Source organism: Petromyzon marinus, chromosome 2 (assembly GCF_048934315.1).
Source record: "Petromyzon marinus isolate PM22_M1 ecotype Great Lakes invasive population chromosome 2, UKy_Petmar_22M1.pri1.0, whole genome shotgun sequence".
Classification (NCBI taxonomy): Eukaryota; Metazoa; Chordata; class Hyperoartia; order Petromyzontiformes; family Petromyzontidae; genus Petromyzon; species Petromyzon marinus.
Genome location: NC_133668.1, coordinates 16,550,551 through 16,571,934, shown reverse-complemented (window position 1 = coordinate 16,571,934; position 21,384 = coordinate 16,550,551). Strand labels below are relative to the sequence as shown.

General features: G+C 43.6%; 1 protein-coding gene across 4 annotated transcripts; it reads left to right on the top strand.

Moving 5' to 3' along the window:
- Positions 1-948: 948 nt before the first annotated feature.
- Positions 949-20,834, top strand: RUNDC3B (RUN domain containing 3B). Of its 4 annotated transcripts, none has more exons than XM_032960757.2 (11): positions 949-1,456; positions 2,542-2,657; positions 3,483-3,616; positions 4,259-4,344; positions 4,693-4,782; positions 6,880-6,960; positions 7,238-7,394; positions 12,537-12,694; positions 15,850-15,987; positions 17,647-17,765; positions 19,971-20,834. In XM_032960757.2, exons 1-11 carry the CDS (start codon positions 1,392-1,394, stop codon positions 20,090-20,092), a joined length of 1,266 nt encoding a protein of 421 aa, XP_032816648.1. In that variant the 5' UTR covers positions 949-1,391; the 3' UTR covers positions 20,093-20,834. The 4 variants fall into 4 exon arrangements, with proteins under 4 accessions (XP_032816648.1, XP_032816638.1, XP_032816666.1 ...); XM_032960747.1 differs by lacking the exon at positions 949-1,456 and adding an exon at positions 1,463-1,567; XM_032960741.2 differs by lacking the exon at positions 949-1,456 and adding an exon at positions 1,599-1,987.
- Positions 20,835-21,384: the final 550 nt, after the last annotated feature.

Genomic DNA, 21,384 nt, shown 5'->3' with positions numbered 1-21,384 from the left:
GAACGTGGGAACCCTCCTTCCCTAAAGTGCGTGACTGATGTGGACGTCACCAAATCTTGCCGGTCACCTCCCGTCTAGCGGCAAAACACGTGAACAGAGATGAACCTTTTTCCCTAATTATATTTTTAAATGTCATCCGATTTGTTGAATCATCGAACCGATAATCGGTAGAGAAATAACACCAACACGTCACCATTCCTCTTAGCAGCGTTCATTGAAGCGCTGTCGTCCCGACAGTTCTGTTCCGTCACCTGAAGAAGGGTGCTTGTGTTGTGGCCGAAACGTCGTGAGAATTGTATTGTCTTATTTTGTTTTATTGTTTTATTCTCATTCTACGTGACTTTACCGAAAGAACCAAGAAGATAAATCCTTGCAGTCACGAAAGCTTTAGATGAAAAAAAAATCCATGTGGAGAGTTGGGGCATGCTTGGAATTACACTGCGAATCAAAAAGAGGCACATCTGGCTTAGAGAACACATGCAAGTTAGAGATATAATGTAGCCTAATTGTTACTATATACAAATAGAAAGAGAAGACTACGACAATTTTGTACTTTATCTGCTCTTTCATCCATTTTACCTGCCCTCCAACTCCGTTAACTGCCGTTAAATGATAGCCTCGTGACTGTCCGTTGATCACAAACAACGAGCTGTAGGGGCGGGGCTCTACCCATTCAGTGGTGCTGTTAGTATTTAAATGCAGCATCATGAGTCGAGTCAGGAGTCCCTGCTGTGGTGCCACATACTTTACCATATAGCCTCACAATTTCATAACATGAGGCAATATCTTCATGCGGATTGTGTACTACTATACTAACCCCGTCATATTTAGGTTCCGTCCCGGAACCCATTCACTTCTTGTTACATGCTAATTTATCACATTAACATCACTAGCCCCGGCCACTTCTTTATGACCCTTGGGCTACACCCATTTCAAACCTTTTAAAACAGTCTACCTCAGCAGCAGACCATGCTTTCTCACCTGATGACGGACGCTTGTGTTGCGCCCGAAACGTCGTGATTTATTTTATGTTATACCTACGTGACTTTACCGAAAGAACCAAAGAGTATGGATTCCTGCAGTCACGAAAGCTTCAAATCAAGATGAATTTGACTTACAAAGTCGTTATAGCGCGTTGGTGGTGTTCATTCCTCACCCCCAACCCCCATTGTATGTGTAGTCATGGCTTGTTTTTCTCATTTCTCTCTCTTTACATTTCTATTTCCATGTTACGGTCCAGGGATCTCTACTGCACTAAAGGATTGTGTTCCACTACAGAGAAATCACGTCGACTAACGACAGAATGGCAGCCAAAGGAGCAAGCACTCCCGAGAACACCTCCACCATGGAGATGTAGCGATTTAATAAGTTAATGTGCAGGTGCTAGGTGGATGATGATTACATCGTCGGAACGTGAGAAATGGCGAAGGATTAGGGAGACCTTCATCCAGCAGTGGTAAGATCATGACTGCCGTCGATGACGTTTACGATGCATGCATCGAATCGTACGTCTGGGATTCACGATTCAAGCGCTGTTTGCACTAATCTACCCAGCGCGTTACACGGCGTGAGTACTGTAATGCCACTCGAAACGCGATTCGTGATATCAGTGCGGGCCTCTTGCCTAACGATTCTCGGCCACCGCCGATTCAGCCCAGGTCGCGTCACCCAATTGAACATTTCCGCTGCCGATCGCCGTTCTGAACGCCGCGGTTTGCGCGATCACCGTCGATTCCGGCAATCAGTGTTTGACTCGCGGCGAATAAAGTGCTGGGCCGTGCGGGTCTTTAGCCTGTACACGCGAGCGATATCGTCGATTACGTTCCCGTGGAGACGATCAGTGAAAGGGACGCCAAGCCCTCAACGCGCCGCGCTCTGCCATGGCCTCGGGGTCGCGGCCGCGCGGGGCCCGGGCACCGAGCGGCACGGGGACCCGGGGCCGTGGGGCGGGGGCGGTGCGGGGCCGCAACCTCCTCGCCGTGCTCGGGTAAGCCAAGGCGGCACGGCGGCGTCGGGGAGTAACTAGCACCACGGACAGCGACTCGCGTTACCTCCGGACGGCTGATGGGTGCCGCTGGGCCGTGATGGGTTGGTTGATGACGGTTGACTAGGCGAGGGAATAGGAGTTGATGCGACAGATTGAGATGGGACAGTGAAGAGTAATACTAGGTGATGGGAAATGGGTAATGATGGAATTGATTGGCAAGGATGGGGGACAATGCCTGATGACGATGGGAGACTATGATGAGCGGAGATAGGGAATGATGGGCGATGATGGAGCTGCGATGGGAGATGCCTGATAACAGAGACGTGATTGTTTTATGAAAAAAAATGCAAACTCTTTTTACTCACACAACATTTCTTCGAGAGAAAAAAAAAACGACTGTATGTGCATTTCAGTGTGCAGTTTTGTGGTATGCCTGAAGTCACCGAAAGCAGTTGTATTAGTATTGTATACCGTATATGACCAACGTCATTGTGTTTTTTTAGGTTTAATGATTATATACTGTATATGACCAACGTCAATGTGTGTTTTTTTAGGTTTACTGTGAAAACTCTGCTCGAGAGATCGAATTTTGAACCAGTAGACGAGAGCGTTGAAGAGTTTATCAATTTTGCAGCTGCACTGGAACAGTCACTTAATCACAACTTGAGAGGTAATTGTTATACGTACTGCATTTACACTGTTTAGTTCTTGTGTTAAAAAGACAAACGTATCACAATGAATACTTTGGAAAAATTGCATCAATTGAAAAAAAGTTCATTGGGAAAATGTCCTTCAGCTTGGGCTGCACAGTGGCTCGAGTGAAAGGTTTTGGGTTCAAATCCCAGTCAGGGGATGTCAACAGTGATCCTATATGCTGGCCCCCGTTATGGGAATGTCGAATTAACGCCACTGGCTTAAGACTAGCAGTGAAGAAGAGTACCGCTCCATCGCTAATTTAAACAGAGATAGTATGACTTGAGAAAGTATGTACCTGACTTTGGAATTTATACACATTTTATCTGCATTATCAAATTAGACTTTCAATAAATTACATTTGCGTAAATATTTTCTCTCTCATTGATTGTGACTTAAATGCATTTATAAAAACAACAAAGAGTAAATCATAATTCAATCGTCGAGAGGAATGCATGGAGCGAGGAGGTATTTCAATTTAGTACGTATGAGATATACCTATTTTGCACGTAGCTTTTCACAGCCACTCATAATCTGCGTGTGGACTTCCACTTGAGAAAAGAGCTTCTCAACACGCGGCCTAACCCGGAAGACACCGCTTAGAGGATATTAAATTAATGACCAGCGCCTTTTTGAGCAAAAAAGAAAACTGGACATTTGTTGAGTTTCATTTTCATTACATAAGTATAATCGAACATGAACGTCTCGTTTACCATGAACAACTTGTTAACATCACCACAGCATAGCTACAGGCCTGGACGAACGTGTATGTAATGAAAGGGTTATTTTTGTGTGTGTGTAGGTCACGTGACGTGGTTCGGCGTTGAGAACACGAGACATTTTTGGGATTACATACGAGAAGCGTGCTGGCGTGTCCCAAACAACTGCATCAGCAGCGTGCAGAACATGGAGCAGCTCGCACTGTCAGCTGCCAAGGCTAGTGCCACTCTCCTCGCCCTTTTACAAACTCTTCCTATCACATTTACTATGTACACCTTTTAATAAGCTTACACATTTGTCATGCAATGTACAGTACTTAGATTCAGAGGCAGAGGAAGCTACAGACAAGCAGAAAGGAAGCCACCCGGTAAACATTCAACGTATGGACCAACGTTTTCCCAACGTTGGCCTTAGTGTTCGATGTTTACCAAGCAGAACCGGCGCCAACAATTGCTGGAGAGGCAGATGCTTCGCCCCCGATGTTTAGCTTAGGATGCCTCTCGCATCGCTGGCCCCCAGGGGGCGCAATCATACTACTGCATCCCCTGTATGGGGGAATTCACGGGATAAATCATCAGAACAAAGCGGCACATTATTTAGTTAATTCAGAAAAGACAATAAGTGTCTCCATCCTCAAACAAACATGGGGTGGGGCTCGCCGCCTGTTGCTAGCCCAGAACCGATGGTGGAAATTCCACATTCATATGGCGGGGATGACAACAAAAATTGATCAACCACTGTTGACTGCACACAAAGTGGTAGTTATTTTGTTGAATCTAAAAGCATGTTTGGTAGACTCGACTGGCCACAGTCGGCCGAACGATCGATTGGGTTCAACCGCGCATGTCCTTGGTGCAGGGGCGAGCGTGGATCCGGGTGGCCCTCATGGAAAAGCGTCTCTCCGAGTACGTGTCGGCGGCGCTGAGGGAGGTGCACATGACAAGGTAGACAACGAGCCGCTGGAGCCACTGTGTCTCCCTGCTCACGTGAGGATTGTGGAAGTGCTCCTCCCACCTGGTGGCCTGAACCATGAGTGGAAATTGCACATTCCTATAGCCAACCCCTATGGCCAGGTTAACCACTGTTAGAAAATACCACCTGATATAGTTGCATTTTAGTTTTATTGGAATATCTGGTATTGTTGGCACGACATGCCAATGCTGTGAAATTACTGCGGGCTGTGTGAAACATATCAGCGCCTTTCTTTCTAATCGCCTTGTGCTATAATAATGGCACAACTGGCAAACATGGTTTATTATTGCGATTAAAAATGTGATCCCTTTTATTTACAGGAAGTTCTATCGGGAAGGGGCATTTCTGCTTGGGGAGGAGGGGGTCGTGCTGGCAGGGATGCTTCTCGGCCTCAACTCGATTGATTTTAGGTATTTGTTCGTCACTATCGCCGTTGTTGGGCCCGACAGTATTCTCTGTTTAACACGTCGGCTTTGGCGACCAATATGATCCATAATAGATTTATTTTGGGTTAGATTGCGTAAATATAAATGTGTCGTACAACTCTGGCTGTCACCTGATTTAGACTGGTTGCATTAATTACTGGCTAAATGTCGTACTCGAATTGTAAATGCTGTGGGTTTACTCGACAACACACCGGTGTGCTGTACTAGTGCAGTGTACGACTCCGGAGACAGTCACTGTAGAGGCACCTTCGTATTTATTTCACGTAACTTTACATTCTCACACTTCGCTAACACAACACTGACCGCCTAGCAGTGATGGCGCTGACGGACTAGATAGCTGTCTAACTATCTAGCGGTGGCGACGTCGAGCGATGACAAAGACGGCAGTGACGATGAGGAGAGCAACGACGAGACGATCCCGATTCCCACGGACAGCCCCAAGCTCCCTCTCTTGCCTCCTTTTATTCAGCAAGCGGGGCCCGGCCACGCCCTGGCCACGCCCCCCTTCTGGAACCATCTAGCTGGTTCGGGGTGTCGCAAGATGGATCCCTTCCACGACCCTTGGCCCTGATATTTTCCCTTCCACGACCCTTGCCCCAGATCTCCCCTTTTGGGTGGATACGCCCGTAGTTGCTATCCCTGGCCACCATTCGGCGCTGATACACTACACGAATAACAAATTGACATGTTTTGTTAATGTGACAAACCTTGCTACTTGCCTGTGTCAGGTAGTGGCAGGTTTAACGACACATTTATATTTACGCGATCTAACCCAAAACAACCTCTATTATAGAGTGTTCTCCATTGCATGGGAAAACACTGTCAGCCAGCTTGGCCCAACACGCTTTCTTCATTGTAGGGAATATACATGCACGTCTTTTAGTACAGTAAAATACGTGTACCAATGGCTTTTCGTTCATTATTCCTTTATATGATGGGATGGGAGTCGTTTAGGACATTGAGACGGGTCAAGAAGAGAATGCAATTGTTCAAACCCTTTTCTTCACGTCCTTCATCTTACACACATTCTATAGGGTGGTTCAGATGTCTTGTGACCCCCATTTAAACTCTAAAACTTAATTTTTTAAAAAAGTAACGTTTATTTTTAAACAGAAATTAATATACAAAAGAAAAACATCTTAGGGGTCAATTAATTGGGGGTCACAAGATATCAAATAAAACTTTACTTACATAGCATAATTCGTTCATGAAATGCAATACAAAGTGCTTTACAAGATAAATTAAAAGCGACTGACACAATTTAAACAACAATAAGATTAATATGTAAAAAAAGACGTAACATTATAATGAACTTAAAGTATAATAAAAAGCATAATAAGCACACAATCAGGGCATCCTAATTAAAAGCCAATCTAAAAAGGTATGTTTGAAGATGTCGTTTGAAAACATTCACTGATTCTAATGGACCACCCTGTACATTGCTTTCCTGTGACATTCTGAAATTGCAAGTTACTTTACTCTATCCTGGCATTTAATTTTTTGTATCCTGGTGTAATAGTTAGCACACTGGATTTGCAATCCAAAGTTCCCCGGTTGGATTGCATCTCTCTGTGCGCCAGTTGATTCAATGAGGAAAGTTACTTAGAATGTCCCCCGCCGCCTCTGTGCATGCACACCAGTATAAATGTGTACACCATAGTTACACTATTGGCAGGTTGTGCGCGGTGGAGAAAGGGCATCAACACAGATCATTCCCCATGGTGAGAGTTTCATTGACCATAGTCCTTCTGTGTTTTGTAAAGTGCCAGTTGGGGAACAAAACCCCAATAAGAACATCAACAACATTAAATAGGTTGTCTGATTTAATATATACATTTCTGAACTTAATTGAATAATAATTTGTGGATTGACAAAGTGCCTGTGGCAAATAATTGTATTTTTATTTCTGCTTAAAGTTTATATCAATGTATTACAATAACCACCCATCCTTATTAAGAAGCTGCTACTCTGTTTAATACATATATTATGGTGGCACGTTTAGTTTATTGGAACTTAAACGATGTTTAAAAATGTCAGTGTGGTTTTTGTCTTTCTTTAAAGCTTTTGTTTGAAAGGTGATGCAATGAAAATTAGTAAGCCAGCCTCGATCGACTACACCCCTTACTTGAGCTTTAAACAAAGGTGAGTGTCAGTTAGCATACACTCACGTGGATGTGCACATTGCCACGTGCATTTCTTTCTCTCGTCGGGGTCTCACTGAACGGCATTGAGATGCAAAGTGTATTTCTGCATGAACATTTTAATTGGAATGTCGCCATGCAACAGCCACCTGTTGGTCAGGTGACTCCGGTCACACGTTGTACTTGGCGCTGTGCACGATGCAAACTCACATTTGCATTCCAAAGCAGTTCCCTGTGCAAATGAATTTGCGTGACGATGGCGCGTGTTGTTGTGACAGCGTCTGCAGTGATGAGGACCTGACGACATTGGGAAGTGGCAGTGGAAGCACGTCTCTTGAAAATGACATTTTCTCTGACGTCTGTAAAGAGGAGAAAGCCTGGTGTATGAAGTATCAAAAAATGGAAAAAAAAATCAATGTTATTTGTGAGCAAAAGGTAACCACAGTACAGTTCACATTCACAATGCATGCATATAACAACATTAAAGTCATGATATGCATTGGCCGACCATTGTTTCAACGCTGTGGGCACACATGACATTGTTTTCTCCGAGGCCAAGGTGCTCTGCAAACCCTCGGGCCACCTTCATAGATTTGTTCATGAAGCCATCCAGATATACAAACACAGACAAAACTTGAATCGAGAAGATGGATTCAGATTGAGCCATCATTGGAAGGATGTGATAAACCACGTCAAGCTTTAACTGCTATGATTTTCACTCACCCACCCTGTTGTCGTCGTCCTCTATCACCCACCCGGTTGTCGTCGTCCGATTACGACTTGTACAACAAGTCCATTTACTTGCTAATTGCTCCAGCCCCATCCCGTTCCTGCACACCACAAACCCTCCCCCCTCTCCCCCACGGTGCCTCCCGTCCCTGAACACCACAAACCCTCTTCCCTTTTCCCTGTCCCTGTAAACTCCCACAGCCAAACTCCTCCCCCCCCACCCCTTCCCTCTCCCCTTCAGTGCCTATATACAGTGAGGGAAAAAAGTATTTGATCCCCTGCTGATTTTGTACGTTTGCCCACTGACAAAGAAATGATCAGTCTATAATTTTAATGGTAGGTTTATTTGAACAGTGAGAGACAGAATAACAACAAAAAATCCAGAAAAACGCAAGTCAAAAATGTTATACATTGATTTGCATTTTAATGAGGGAAATAAGTATTTGACCCCCTCTCAATCAGAAAGATTTCTGGCTCCCAGGTGTCTTTTATACAGGTGTTACGGTGTAAATGATGACACGGAGGGCAGACGTCGGGGCTGACGCCAACAGTTTATTAAGGGCTGTCGCCTAGCTTTTGAGGAAGGGCTAACACAGGACTTGGTGGTTAAGCTAAATCTCCCCAGGGAAAAGGTACTGGGAACCCCTACGCCCCCCCAGGCTAACGGGCTCTCCCCACAGCGCTGACCAACTCGGCCAGCCGGGTCAAGTAGCCCCCCTACCCTCGGTTCCCACTTCCCTACCGCTCACGACCCCGGCTCCTCGCGAAGACCCCGAACACGTCACGGGTCCTCCCTCAAATACCCCGAGGGGACATGACGTCACTCCTCCCGAGGCGAATGTGACATTCCGTCACCCCTCTACTCCTCAACACAGGTAACGAGCTGAGATTAGGAGCACACTCTTAAAGGGAGTGCTCCTAATCTCAGCTTGTTACCTGTATAAAAGACACCTGTCCACAGAAGCAATCAATCAATCAGATTCCAAACTCTCCACCATGGCCAAGACCAAAGAGCTCTCCAAGGATGTCAGAGACAAGATTGTAGACCTACACAAGGCTGGAATGGGCTACAAGACCATTGCCAAGCAGCTTGGTGAGAAGGTGACAACAGTTGGTGTGATTATTCGCAAATGGAAGAAACACAAAAGAACTGTCAAACTCCCTCGGCCTGGGGCTCCATGCAAGATCTGACCTCGTGGAGTTGCAATGATCATGAGAACAGTGAGAAATCAGCCCAGAACTACACGGGAAGATCTTGTCAATGATCTCAAGGCAGCTGGGACCATAGTCACCAAAAAAACAATTGGTAACACACTACGCCGTGAAGGACTGACATCCTGCAGCGCCCGCAAGGTCCGCCTGCTCAAGAAAGCACATATACATGCCCGTCTGAAGTTTGCCAATGAACATCTGAATGATTCAGAGGACAACTGGGTGAAAGTGTTGTGGTCAGATGAGACCAAAATGGAGCTCTTTGGCATCAACTCAACTCGCCGTGTTTGGAGAAGGAGGAATGCTGCCTATGACCCCAAGAACACCATCCCCACCATCAAACATGGAGGTGGAAACATGCTTTGGGGGTGTTTTTCTGCTAAGGGGACAGGACAACTTCACCACATCAAAGGGACGATAGACGGGGCCATGTACCGTGAGAACCTCCTTCCCTTAGCCAGGGAATTGAAAATGAGTCGTGGATGGGTATTCCAGCATGACAATGACCCAAAACACACGGCCAAGGCAACAAAGGAGTGGCTCAAAAAGAGGCACATTAAGGTCCTGGAGTGGCCTAGCCAGTCTCCAGACCTTAATCCCACAGAAAATCTGTGGAGGGAGCTGAAGGTTCGAGTTGCCAAACGTCAGCCTCGAAACCTTAATGACTTGGAGAAGATCTGCAAAGAGGAGTGGGACAAAATCCCTCCTGAGATGTGTGCAAACCTGGTGGCCAACTACAAGAAACGTCTGACCTCTGTGATTGCCAACAAGGGTTTTGCCACCAAGTATTAAGTATTTTTTTGCAGAGGGGTCAAATACTTATTTCTCTCATTAAAATGCAAATCAATTTATAACATTTTTGACATGCGTTTTTTTGGATTTTTTTGTTATTCTGTCTCTCACTGTTCAAATGAACCTACCATTAAAATTATAGACTGATCATTTCTTTGTCAGTGGGCAAACGTACAAAATCAGCAGAGGATCAAATACTTATTTCCCTCACTGTAAAGCTACAACAGCAGACTATTTTCTCACACTTGAAGACGGACGCTTGTGTTGCGACCAAAATGTCGTGTTTTCTTTTATTCTATACTTTTTTCTATCTACGTGACTTTACCAAAAGAACCAGAGAGTATATTAATTGGAATTAAGTAGTAGCACTCATAACTGGTATTGGCCAAACATACCAATGCTGAAAAATTACCTGCGAATTACTCAATTCGGATTACATATAGCAACAAAACTTGGTAGGACAAAACTTGGTAGGACCCTCCTGAAATAGAGTCTTGAGATTCAGTGAGGCTTACCTGGGTTAAACAACATAATAATGCTCATAATTGGTTGTTCTGAACCTATGGGGAAAACTAAATAAATCTATCAACTGTGCACTGCCCACAGTGGGGGGGGGGGGGGGGGGGGGGGGGGGTGACACGTGTCCCCCCAATGATCCGATCGAAATCCCTAATTTCGATCGGATCATTGGGGTTTATTAGTAATAAATCGGCATTTTGCGATCCCCACTGCCACTCTAGTATATTATTACGTGGCAAGGACTCTATGAGATAATAGGACAATAGTCTGAGTCCATAATTGTCAATAAGTAACGGCAAAGCAGTTATAAGTGACTCACAGAATTGTGCGCAGTTGCGTATTCAGCAGGACACGACTTCCCTGAAGGCATCAACACCTTCAGCGAGCACGATGCCGATCACACGACGCGGTTCAAATTCGACCCTCGATCGATGGCTGCGCCATCGTCGCACACGCGTCGAATAATAGCAAGGGACAAAGTCCTTATTTACTAACAACTCCTCTATCATTTTTCATTGCTGGAGGGGTTGCCCCCGTACCGAAAAATCCTGGCTCCACCATTGGATGGGGGGAGTTAACCCCAGATTTGGATTTGAACATACAGTACCTTACAGTTGTGAGTTGAGTGCTTGCAACATTGGCACCCATAGTTAAGTATTTATTTTAAGGACAGACGTCACCAGATATTATGGGTCTTCTGTATCGACAATCATAAGGAAACTCATGGTGTGTGTATCTGCTGTGGCTGTAATTCAGTGCTTTGAGGTCAAAGTTGGTGATTGACACAGATTTTCTCATGCGTATGAGACTCAGAACCTGTTGGGCTCTTCGATGTTCTGCTGAGGACAGTGCAGTGATTAGGTTGGCTGCAATATCTGTACTGGCTTTCGCTTTGATTTCCCAAAAACGTTCCAGTTTTATTTCACACTCAATACTGTCAATGCCAGGAAGTGGGCAAACAACATAATCAGAACATTTCAATTCTGCGGTCCAATCAAAAGCTTTGCATCATTGGCAGCGATGAACTCTGGATAGTTGTCTTGTACGTACAGGCATTAATCATGAGTTGAGACCAAATTACTGGTACACTCACGTAATCCACGCACAATTTAAATGTATGACGTGGATAGAGACAGATCGTTGTATTTACGTGTGTGACTGTAGTAGCAATAATCTTTTGTCGCTTTCCCGTTTTGGTATCCAGTACGTTTATAACCAGGAAAAAGATCTGTCAATTGTAATTGATCCGTTTGGGGTTGGTGACCCCACCACTGAGTGGACGCAGGCAAACTCGAGTGTGTCCTTCAAACGTGCGCGCTGGAAAGTTTGTGAGGTCTGGCTTATAAAAGGTCAAATATACTATAACTGAGTAAAAGTAAATACAATTGAATGGAATTGATCTTTGAGAGTTAATCTGAACACGTGCTCAGAATTTAGGGCATCAAGTAAACATGACTACTGTGGTTGCATGTACCGGACTCTCACCTGGGGTCACACGAGATTATCCTGCATCTTGGCCCGTCATTAATACTACAAACACGCGATGGGTACCATGGAAATCAAATCATTATTTCTTGAACTAATTATTTTTTCGAATAATAGTGATCGTAAATGTAATTAAATTCTAACAACTTCATGAAAGTAACAATCTTCGCATTCATAGGTCATTTTAATTCCTCAGCATCTCAAAGCTCCCTATATTATATCTCATCTCAACCATTTGGAGGGTACCCCCATTGGCAACTGTCCCTGTGCGGCACAAGGTGTCTTAGCACTGGCCTTTTGGTGGGCATTAATCTGCCAGTAGGTGGCAGGATAGTGGGGGCAGTCGCAAAAAAGTAGTCGATTCTAATTTTTTGTTAGTTAATCAACGGAATTGACGAATTTCCCCCAGCTGTGCTCTCTGTTATAAACTCTAACTTATTCCTGAAAGCTCAACAATTAGCTAACGTTCACTTGTGCCAATTGTAATTCTATCTCAGTGTTCACATAGATCTATCCTTACATTCTCCTCGTCACATACTCAAGTGCATCACGGTGCTGTGTTCAACACACTCAAGATGTCTGTCAGTCACAACACTCTTTCCATGTTGCATACGTTGTGTTCTTTTAGTTGTCTATCTAAAAACTTAATACGCATACAAGTGGCAAAACTGTCATGTAACTTATAAGAATGGTTATCACGGAGACCCACAAACTCGCTTTGCTGAAGCGGAGGACTTGCTGAGCTCAAGTGAATGCATGCAAAAATAACACGTGATGCTTCTCTCGTCTACTGCTCCCGTAGTCTGCTGTCATGTACTCATGGCCTCGGTCTTGTTGCAGGCATACCTGGAGGAGCTTGTGCATCTGCGAGAGGCCCAGATAGAAGATATTTCCACTCGACACCAAAATAACCTATTTCTCATGGAGGAAATGAGCTTAACGACTCGTGTGGAGGAGCAGCAGCTGCAGGTCATCACGTGGGAGCTCAAGCAACAGCTGTAAGCACGCGCACGCCTTGTGTGGGGCGCCGTGATGGCGAGTTGTTAACTATCACCTGTTATACAGGAGTTTGTGGGTTCTATCCTGACCCTGACGTCTGTATATACGGAGTTTGTGTGTCTCTCTCTTTCTCCCCGTGGTCACGTGCATTTTTCTAAGGGTCCTCCAGTTTTCCCCTCCACATTTAGAAACATGCGTTTAGAGTATTTGGCTGCTATAAATTTCCACGTGATAAGCCACTTTGTTAAGCTATCATTTGTGGCCAGGTCGTTTCTGAAAAAGGGCTACTGTATATAGCTCAGTGGGCCTTACCTGTTGCAATAAATACAAATTTAGTTTTAGTTTAGTGTGGATCATAACGCATCGAATGTCCGAGGGCAGCAGCTGCCTTTTGTGGGGCTCGTATTTGACTTGTGCTATTAAACACCAATGCAAAACGATTACGTCTTCGAACGCAACGGGTACCCTGCTATGAACGAGCAGCACCGTGCATTGAGAACAATAATCATGAATGCTGTACGATGCGATACCATGCATCAAGAGCAATCACGACATCGCACAGTGAATCGAGTGAATTCGCAAGGTCCTAGAGTCGCTTAAGTGTTAACGAGTACAATCCGTCAGGTACTGTCTCAGTTGAACCAAATGTGGCAAGTGGGGGGCCGTTGTTAGACTCCAAGTGGCACGCTAAGCATGTTCAGTTTCCACTGCTGGCTCCAAGCCTTCAATGGAGCGCATCCCCACTACGATGTGACTTTAGTCTGCAAATGGACATACAGTAACGAGCGTAAACTATTAATGTCTTATTTACTGGTTTCCTTCGCTGTTTATGCTCACAATGACTCAAACACGATACCATACGGCTGTCCTGTTCTCTGTGTGAACACTGCGACAAAAACGGAGAAAATCCACCGTAAAGTCGATGGGTCAGGTGAATCGTATACACCTCAAGTGTTTTAATCCACATTAAGCAGATTGGACACTGTTCACATTCTCAACCTGTACACACACACACACTCAAGTTCCATTCTGTATGGGCTCAACTACATTTGAATGAAGCATTGTGTTGCTCTAATCCCAGATAACCTCATATAAATATGTGTATAGTTGACCTAAATTATCTCCAGGGTCAATGTAAGAGCACACGTTTTATGGCAAGGTCATTTATGGCTGTTTTTGACAGGAACTAGCAGCTATTGAACATTTTTCCCTCGTTTCCAACAAAAAAAGAATAATCATATTCACATGTGGCTGGTAATCATCAGCTGATGTTGTCAATGGCACTGCCACTATAATTGGTATGGCTATGGTAATTATCTGTGGACATGCCAATAAATACACCTGCCTACCAGTAATTTGTGCATTTGCAAAGGCCATTAGCTTTGAGATGGTGGGAAATTGTGCCTAGCAGTGACAGCGTGGTATATGTGTTTACCTGTACGTATGTTGACTTATTTTACACTATACGTAGCCAACCTCACTAATCGGAGGTGCTGGGGATGGACAACAAACTAACCACAAAAAGCAGTTCTAAAGAAATTAGTTTTCTAACCTATAATTAAAAGTCCATAGCTCCAGTAACTTCCTAATATTGGAAGGAAGAGTGTTCCAAACGGCCGCAGAAGCGATGCAGTGATCGTCTTTGTTCGATGGCTATCCCAAAGCTGCTGCGAGGATGACCGTAAAAATATGAGGGTGGCATATGCATCATGGGCACCACATGTTTGTTCCATATACATGAAAACCCTCTTCTCCTGTGATTGTGCTTGTTTCCTGAAAGGCTCACTGAATCTCGACTCTGTATTATCAGGGTCCTGCCATGTTTTTTTTATCAGTAGAGGGCAATGTTGCTATGTAATTTGCAGGTACATTCTTAGTATTGGGATGTTTTTACCAATTCCAGTGATGTACTTTTTTTACACATATATAAGGGAGAGATCGCAGAAACCTGGAGAAAAGCAATGCGGAACAGAGGGAGAGCCATGCACGCTCCACACGGAGTCGAGAATCGAACCCAAGCCATTTTTTTCCATGAGGCACAAAGTGCGTACCACTGTGTAACCCTGCCGTCCAGTATGGCATGCACTCGACTTCCCTTAACTGCCCGCTATGGAGTGTGCAGAGTCTGTCACGGCTGAGCGAAAATGTACAGCCGAGTTCGAACTTTGGGTCATACCGAGCGATCCGCGAGCGGTGTTTATGCCGAGATGTGCGTTGCTTCACACGCGCTGTCGTGCTGCCCATGACGCAAAATTGTGCCCAAAATAATGAAAACGCACACGGGGGTAACCGGGGGTAACCGCCACCCGCAGCGAGGCTCCGTTGCCTCGGCACGGGGTCGCGCCCTCCTTCTCGCTTCTATGGATATAAGTGGGTGATATAAGGCGAGCGCCACGGTGTTATTTGGTCTTTCATATTTGTCCAGCTGAACTCTACTCCGTCTAAACCATCGGGATCAGTTTTGATGAGCAGTGACCCATTTTGACTGTCTCATAAAAGCATACATGTTCTAGTGTTCTGATGCTTTTTGCTCACGGTGACCCGTCAAGACCCAGAAATTAATCGAGGCCGAGTCTACACACCGTGACCTTTATAAAAGCGTCAACGTGGGACAAGTATCCATGTCTCTCTTGTGTGAATGTACCACACATTAAATACACTTTTCCGTGTTTCACTATCCTTGTCATAATATCCCAATTCTGAAAAAATATTTGCAATAAACTATTTTGGGATTACACTTATCAACATTGTTACCAGGTAAGGCCCACTGAGCTATATAGCTATTTTTAGAAGCGCCCTGGCCACAAATTATAGCTCAACGAAGTGGCTTATCATGTGGAAATTTATAGCAGCCAAATGCTCTCAATGTATCTTTATAAAAGTGGAGGGAAAAACCGGAGGACCCAGAGAAAATCGAAGCGATTGCGGGGAGAACATGCAAATTCTAAATATACAGGCGTCGAGGTCGGAATCTAACACACGACCTCCTGTATACCAGGCGAAGTAGTTAACATCTAGCCACCGTACTCAGACTTACCTGGGTAAATAAGCTTTCTAATAAATACACAGTGTATAACTGTGGCACACACTGAGCCATCATACTGTAAACCACCAAGGTGCACAGAAGCTGTTTTCTGTTGTTATTTTGTTGTAGGGCCAAAGTGAAGCTCCAGGATCAGTGTTCGAGACAAGATCTCACCAACTTCTTTACATCTCAGTGCTTTTCCCCCCCCTCCTGGACTGTGGAAAATGTGGCGATGAACACCATGATTTGTCAAAGAGAGCATACAAGGTGAGGTGATGAGAAAAACTGAATAGTGTAGTAAAGGCAGTTGGGAAATCTCTGACACAAACAGATCAACTAAATTGGCAGCTCGTACACCGAGGTATTATGCCTTGCTGTGGAGCATTATGGGAAAAAGCTAATATAAATGGAAGTCCGCTCTCTCTTCATATACAAAGCAAAAACATATCTGAGTCCATCAGTCTATTGGCTTTCCACACCAACATTATAAAGTATAACTTAAATTTTGATTTAAAGCTTTCGTGACTACAGGGATTCATATTCTTGGTTCTTTCGTGACTTTAACCGAAAGAACCAAGAATACAAAGTATAACTTGTTTAAGAACGGATACCGTGGGTCTCATCAGGAGAGTTAGGCTTATGAAACAAACGCTGCGGCTGGATCACCAGATGTTAAATATTCGGTTATTTGCTTTTACCCATAATGATCCACGGCAATGCATAATACATTTGCGTATGGAGTGTTCCTTGCACTGCCATCTGGTAATCCAGCAACTATTGCTACCAGCATGGGATTTTTTTTGCATAATTGTACATACTTCTTGCAAGATGTAACTATAAATGCACGCATAAAATGACCTGAAAGCCTCCGAATGCATTCTGAATAATCTGGTGTAGTGTATAGCATTACGAACCGGGCGACCTGAGTTTGATTCTTGCCCGTGGCTGACATCGGTGGTGACTAGTGAGCAATGTGTGAACTGGTCTTGGGCCACCTCTTCACCAGCCTCCATTGATCAGAATAGTAAAGTATGGTATGGTGAAACAACCCCCATGAGAATCATGGAGTGGGAAGGGCTTCCTACAGCATTGGCTTGACAAAGGATTGTTCTTTATTATGTAACCTGAAATAGATGACAGGATAATCTCTAAATTTAACACTATCTTCCAGAATGTATTTAGCATCTAAACACAGTGGAGCAGTAGGAACACTTTGTGCCTCACAGCAAGAAGATCCTTAGTTCGATTCCCGATTTAGGCGCCTTTCCGTGTGGAGTTTGTATGGTCTCCCCCTGTTCTAAACGGGGGTTTTCCAGGTTCTGCAGCTAAACAAAACAATCTAACTGAAACATTACAAACAAATTACCTGTAAATTACCTTATTACGAATACACAGCAGCAACATCGCCTCCGACTGCAAAAACTTTGCAGGATCCCCTAATTTAGTTATATTGTTTCTTATTAATGTGACCTGGATTGCTTATAGCAAAACGTGGGTTGATTGGTGGAAAAATACACTGAACGAATATGAGCAATTAAAACAGGTCTTGCCTAGGTTCGAGTTTTCATTCGCATTGAGGGTATATGTATCTCATAGTTTAATGAAGTTGTCTTGCAATGCAACAGTCATATTACACAATGAATCTACAGTGGGTGGTTTGAGAATAAGTGAATGCAGTGAGGTGATTACAAATATAAAGTGTGATTCCTATACTCAATAAACCACACACATTCCAGAAATTAGCTCTGCAAATAGCAATTTACATGAAGCATTAGAGGTCCGTGAATTATTTATGTATACGGGCAATCCTCGACTTACTAACGATTTTCGTTCCTGAGACCCGTTCGTAAGTAAAACCGTTCGTAAGTCGGGTGTTCGTAAGTCAGGTATTCGTAAGTCAAGGACTGCCTGTACATGTCATTCCAGAAGTCTTCTGAGTCTGGAGAATCTCTCAGGAGATAGTAGCCCCTTCTCTCTTCACGGGGACACCTCCCACTCACAACTGGATTCCGAAGCAAATTCTGCTGCTAACTGGAAGCAAATGGGTAAGTAAGGATTGTGGTGGGGGAAGGGATTACTTTGTATATTATATCAGTTGTATGTAAATCACATACACATAACCCTTCTACTGAAAAATAATGGAACTGGACTATTTTAATTTAGATTGTTTGAGTCCCACTGGATCTAACGTGTGCATGCATTAATGTCTCACAAGTGTTACTCTTTTTGAAATGCTTTCATTTCTACGTTTCATGAGCATAATATTTTTTGCCAGTTTGCCAGGTGGGAGGGTGGGGCGCCAATCCGTGCCACAAATCAATGGCAGCCAATCGCAAGTTAGCGGCAGGGCGCTGGGATTCCACCAGAGAATCGTGACATCACAATGTAATCCCCGCCCATGGACAGAGCTGACCAGGAAAGACTGAGTCATCTAAAATGCATGCACACGTACATTTGCCACTAATGGATTCGCTTCCAGCAGAGATATTACAAAAGTGTGCAATTTCCTTGCTCGTTGCTCAACCCACTCGGCAGCGTGCCAAGGCGGATTTGAGAGTTGTAAAAAAACAAGTATAGCAGCCGTGCATCAATAGATATATCCCCAGAGAGCTCCACATCTCAATCAAGGTTACTGTCAAAGGGTTGGTGACGGCTAATTCCGTGTGATGCCACCGCACGCAGTTTACAGCAACCTCTGATGTCCACTATAACAGTCCCATCATGAGGCTTCGTGTCTTCTCATTGTCTAAAGTCGCTTGGTAACCTCTATTCTGCACATTTAAGCTTCCCGTTATCAATTACAATCACAATTGTTTTGGTACGTTTTATTCAATGCCTAAACTAACTAGCTCACCTTGTCGTAGTTGATAGCATCCTGCACATGCACTTTGTGTGTAAGGGCTATCCCAACCAATACGATTACTCCGACATTACTATCGTATTAAACCCTCAGCCCTCAATGCTAAAGCTGACCTCTATATGCTCCCAGAGTAGTCCAACTGTGATGGTTCATTTGAACAATTCTGGAATAAACATATTCCACAGTGGCAGACCCCATTCCCGAACGTGTTAAGTCAACCCATGCTGTGCAGTGCACACTTTAGAGCACAGTCTCATGCATAACTACCTTATGACCACTCCCACACTTGCAGTGTAGGAAAATGCCAAATACTATATAGTTTTTTTCCGACATTGCCAAGACTGGCGTAGACAGTTTGTGTGTGTATCTGCAAATTGAACAGACGTGCACAATGTGACCTTACATGGCTAAATCCAGGTGTTGGAGGTTGTTTACCCCACTTGGACATGCTTAAAATAGAATTCAGCCTTGTCAAAACCAACACTGAGCCATACAAATGTTTAAATGATCTGACCCGATAAAATTGGGATCAGAGAGTAAGGACAATGGGTCGCCAGTCTGGAAGACTGCACACGTCATCGCCAAAGCCACGTAACACAGATTAATCACATCAGAACATTGCAGTGCTGATGGGCATTGCATGTGGTTGTCCTGGTTAACGGCATAGCATTTTAATAGCTTTGCATTTTTTTGGTTATTACTGCGGGTGTATTAGCCGCAAATATACGCGCTATCTGCTACACAATGGTCATTAAAGATCCTGTGACGTGGTTTGCAAGAGCAGGCCATTGTGCTGCTGGCATCTTGGTCCAAATATGAGAAAGGAAAAAAACATACTCTCACAAATAACTCGTTTGGGAAATACATATCAGTCATCGGCATCCCCTGTGAAAACTTGTCAGGACCCTCCGGAATAAGGGTCATGAGACTTGGTGGGGCTTTCCTTTGTAAACAAGCGTAATATTGTGGACATTTGATATATGGCCCATGTTTAAACAGTTTTGTATAATAGTTCACATGAAACCAGTTTATAATACGTAAAGAACATTTGTTTGTCTGGCTAATTGTTTTGCTGTATTTCAAGTAATTCATGTCTGTTTAAAGCTCTTAATGCATAACGCAACACATACAATAAATTATCTCTAAAATAAGTATGAGATATCTTTCAAATGGTAAAATGTTGATTAAAAATAAGTACACTCTTAACAGTTGTTTCCAAATAGTGAAATTAGCTACTAATGATACAATTATCTGTCTCAACCACCTCAATGTAAAATTATAGGTGCTACTCTACATCAACATGAGCCATACACAGAATAAGTGAACTTATCTTCCTATTGACTGTACAGTTGTTATTAGCGATCATTGTAACTTTATGCTATTCGTGCAGATGAAACTCCCTCTTTGCTGGGATTGTGCGGATCACTGTCATCGCTTACAAGCTACAAGTCTCTGACGAGCCTGAAGTCAGCAGATGACCCTGCCAGCCCTGCACAAGAAGGCCTTTTATAAACAGATTGTATTCTAAATCGTGCATTTGCAATGCCACAATCGCTTGTTGCTGTTATTTTCAATGCGTCACTTTTTAAATAAACATATGATACTGAAGTTGTTGGATTAAGACAACGGTTAAAAGTCTGCTTTTCTATGTTCAAGGTTTATGGTAAAAAACAAAATGCATGGCAGTAATATTCACATTAAAAATAATAACATATGTAAACGTACAAATAAGCACGCGATCATGTTTGGTAATTTACTGCCATATAATCAAGTCAGAATATCAGGAAAGGTGGAGGCTGCTGCCAGAACATTCCGATTCGTTATGAGGCCTAAAGAATGGACTCACAATAGGGTTGCGAGTACAAATCTTTTTTGCGGGTGACTCCGTCCATCATTCTTCCCGTGTCGATACAATTCCTACTACTCTGTGGGAAAGCCAACAGTGGTTATCTTATGGAGAGACTCTCCACTGCCATATGAATGTGGATTTTTTTCACCACTTGCTCAGGGCTGTAAAGCGGAGAAGAGCACCATCTCAAAGCTTATTTGAGTAGGAAATCACTTTGACTTTATGACTTAGAATTGGTGTCTATTTAAAGTGAACTATCATACATCACAACGTGTAAAGCAAGACTGCATATGAACAATTTTAGTATGTGGTAGTAGCTGCTTCTTTTGCTTCATTATCCAATGCTGTATATTTACTTGGATGTAACTCTTCCAAAACAATAAAAAAAATACTGGCTGCCGAAAATGTTTTTTGTATCACTGAGAATGTCACGCTATTGCCTCTGCCCTACGTAACTTGTACTTACAGTACGGCACACATTGATGCATGCTGCCAGTGTAACCTCAAAGCGACTTCGACATTCATCAAATTATACTCGGTCTGTGAAACTGTCTGGCGCAGAGATTTATATTTAAGTTTTCCAATACGATCGAAGAGCATGGCAATACATATCAGATCACTGTTAATTCTGCACTATTACACTGCTTCTCCCTTAAGCAATGTGCACCCTAATATATTATTTGACATGTTCAAATATGTCCATAGAGCAAACAATGCCGTGTTTGTATTTTGACCCGAAGTCCTGTCTCTCACGTGCGTCATTGCTCTCATCAATTAGTTTTAAGCAACCAAATGTCTTCTATTTTCATGTTGTCATTTGCGAAAGCATTAGCAAATATGCAGCAATGTCCTGATTCTGAAGATCAATACATTTCCCAAAGGTATTTTCTTAAGATGCTTTGGCTTTTCTAAAACGATAAAACACTACATTACTTTACATTTTGTGTAATTCTAG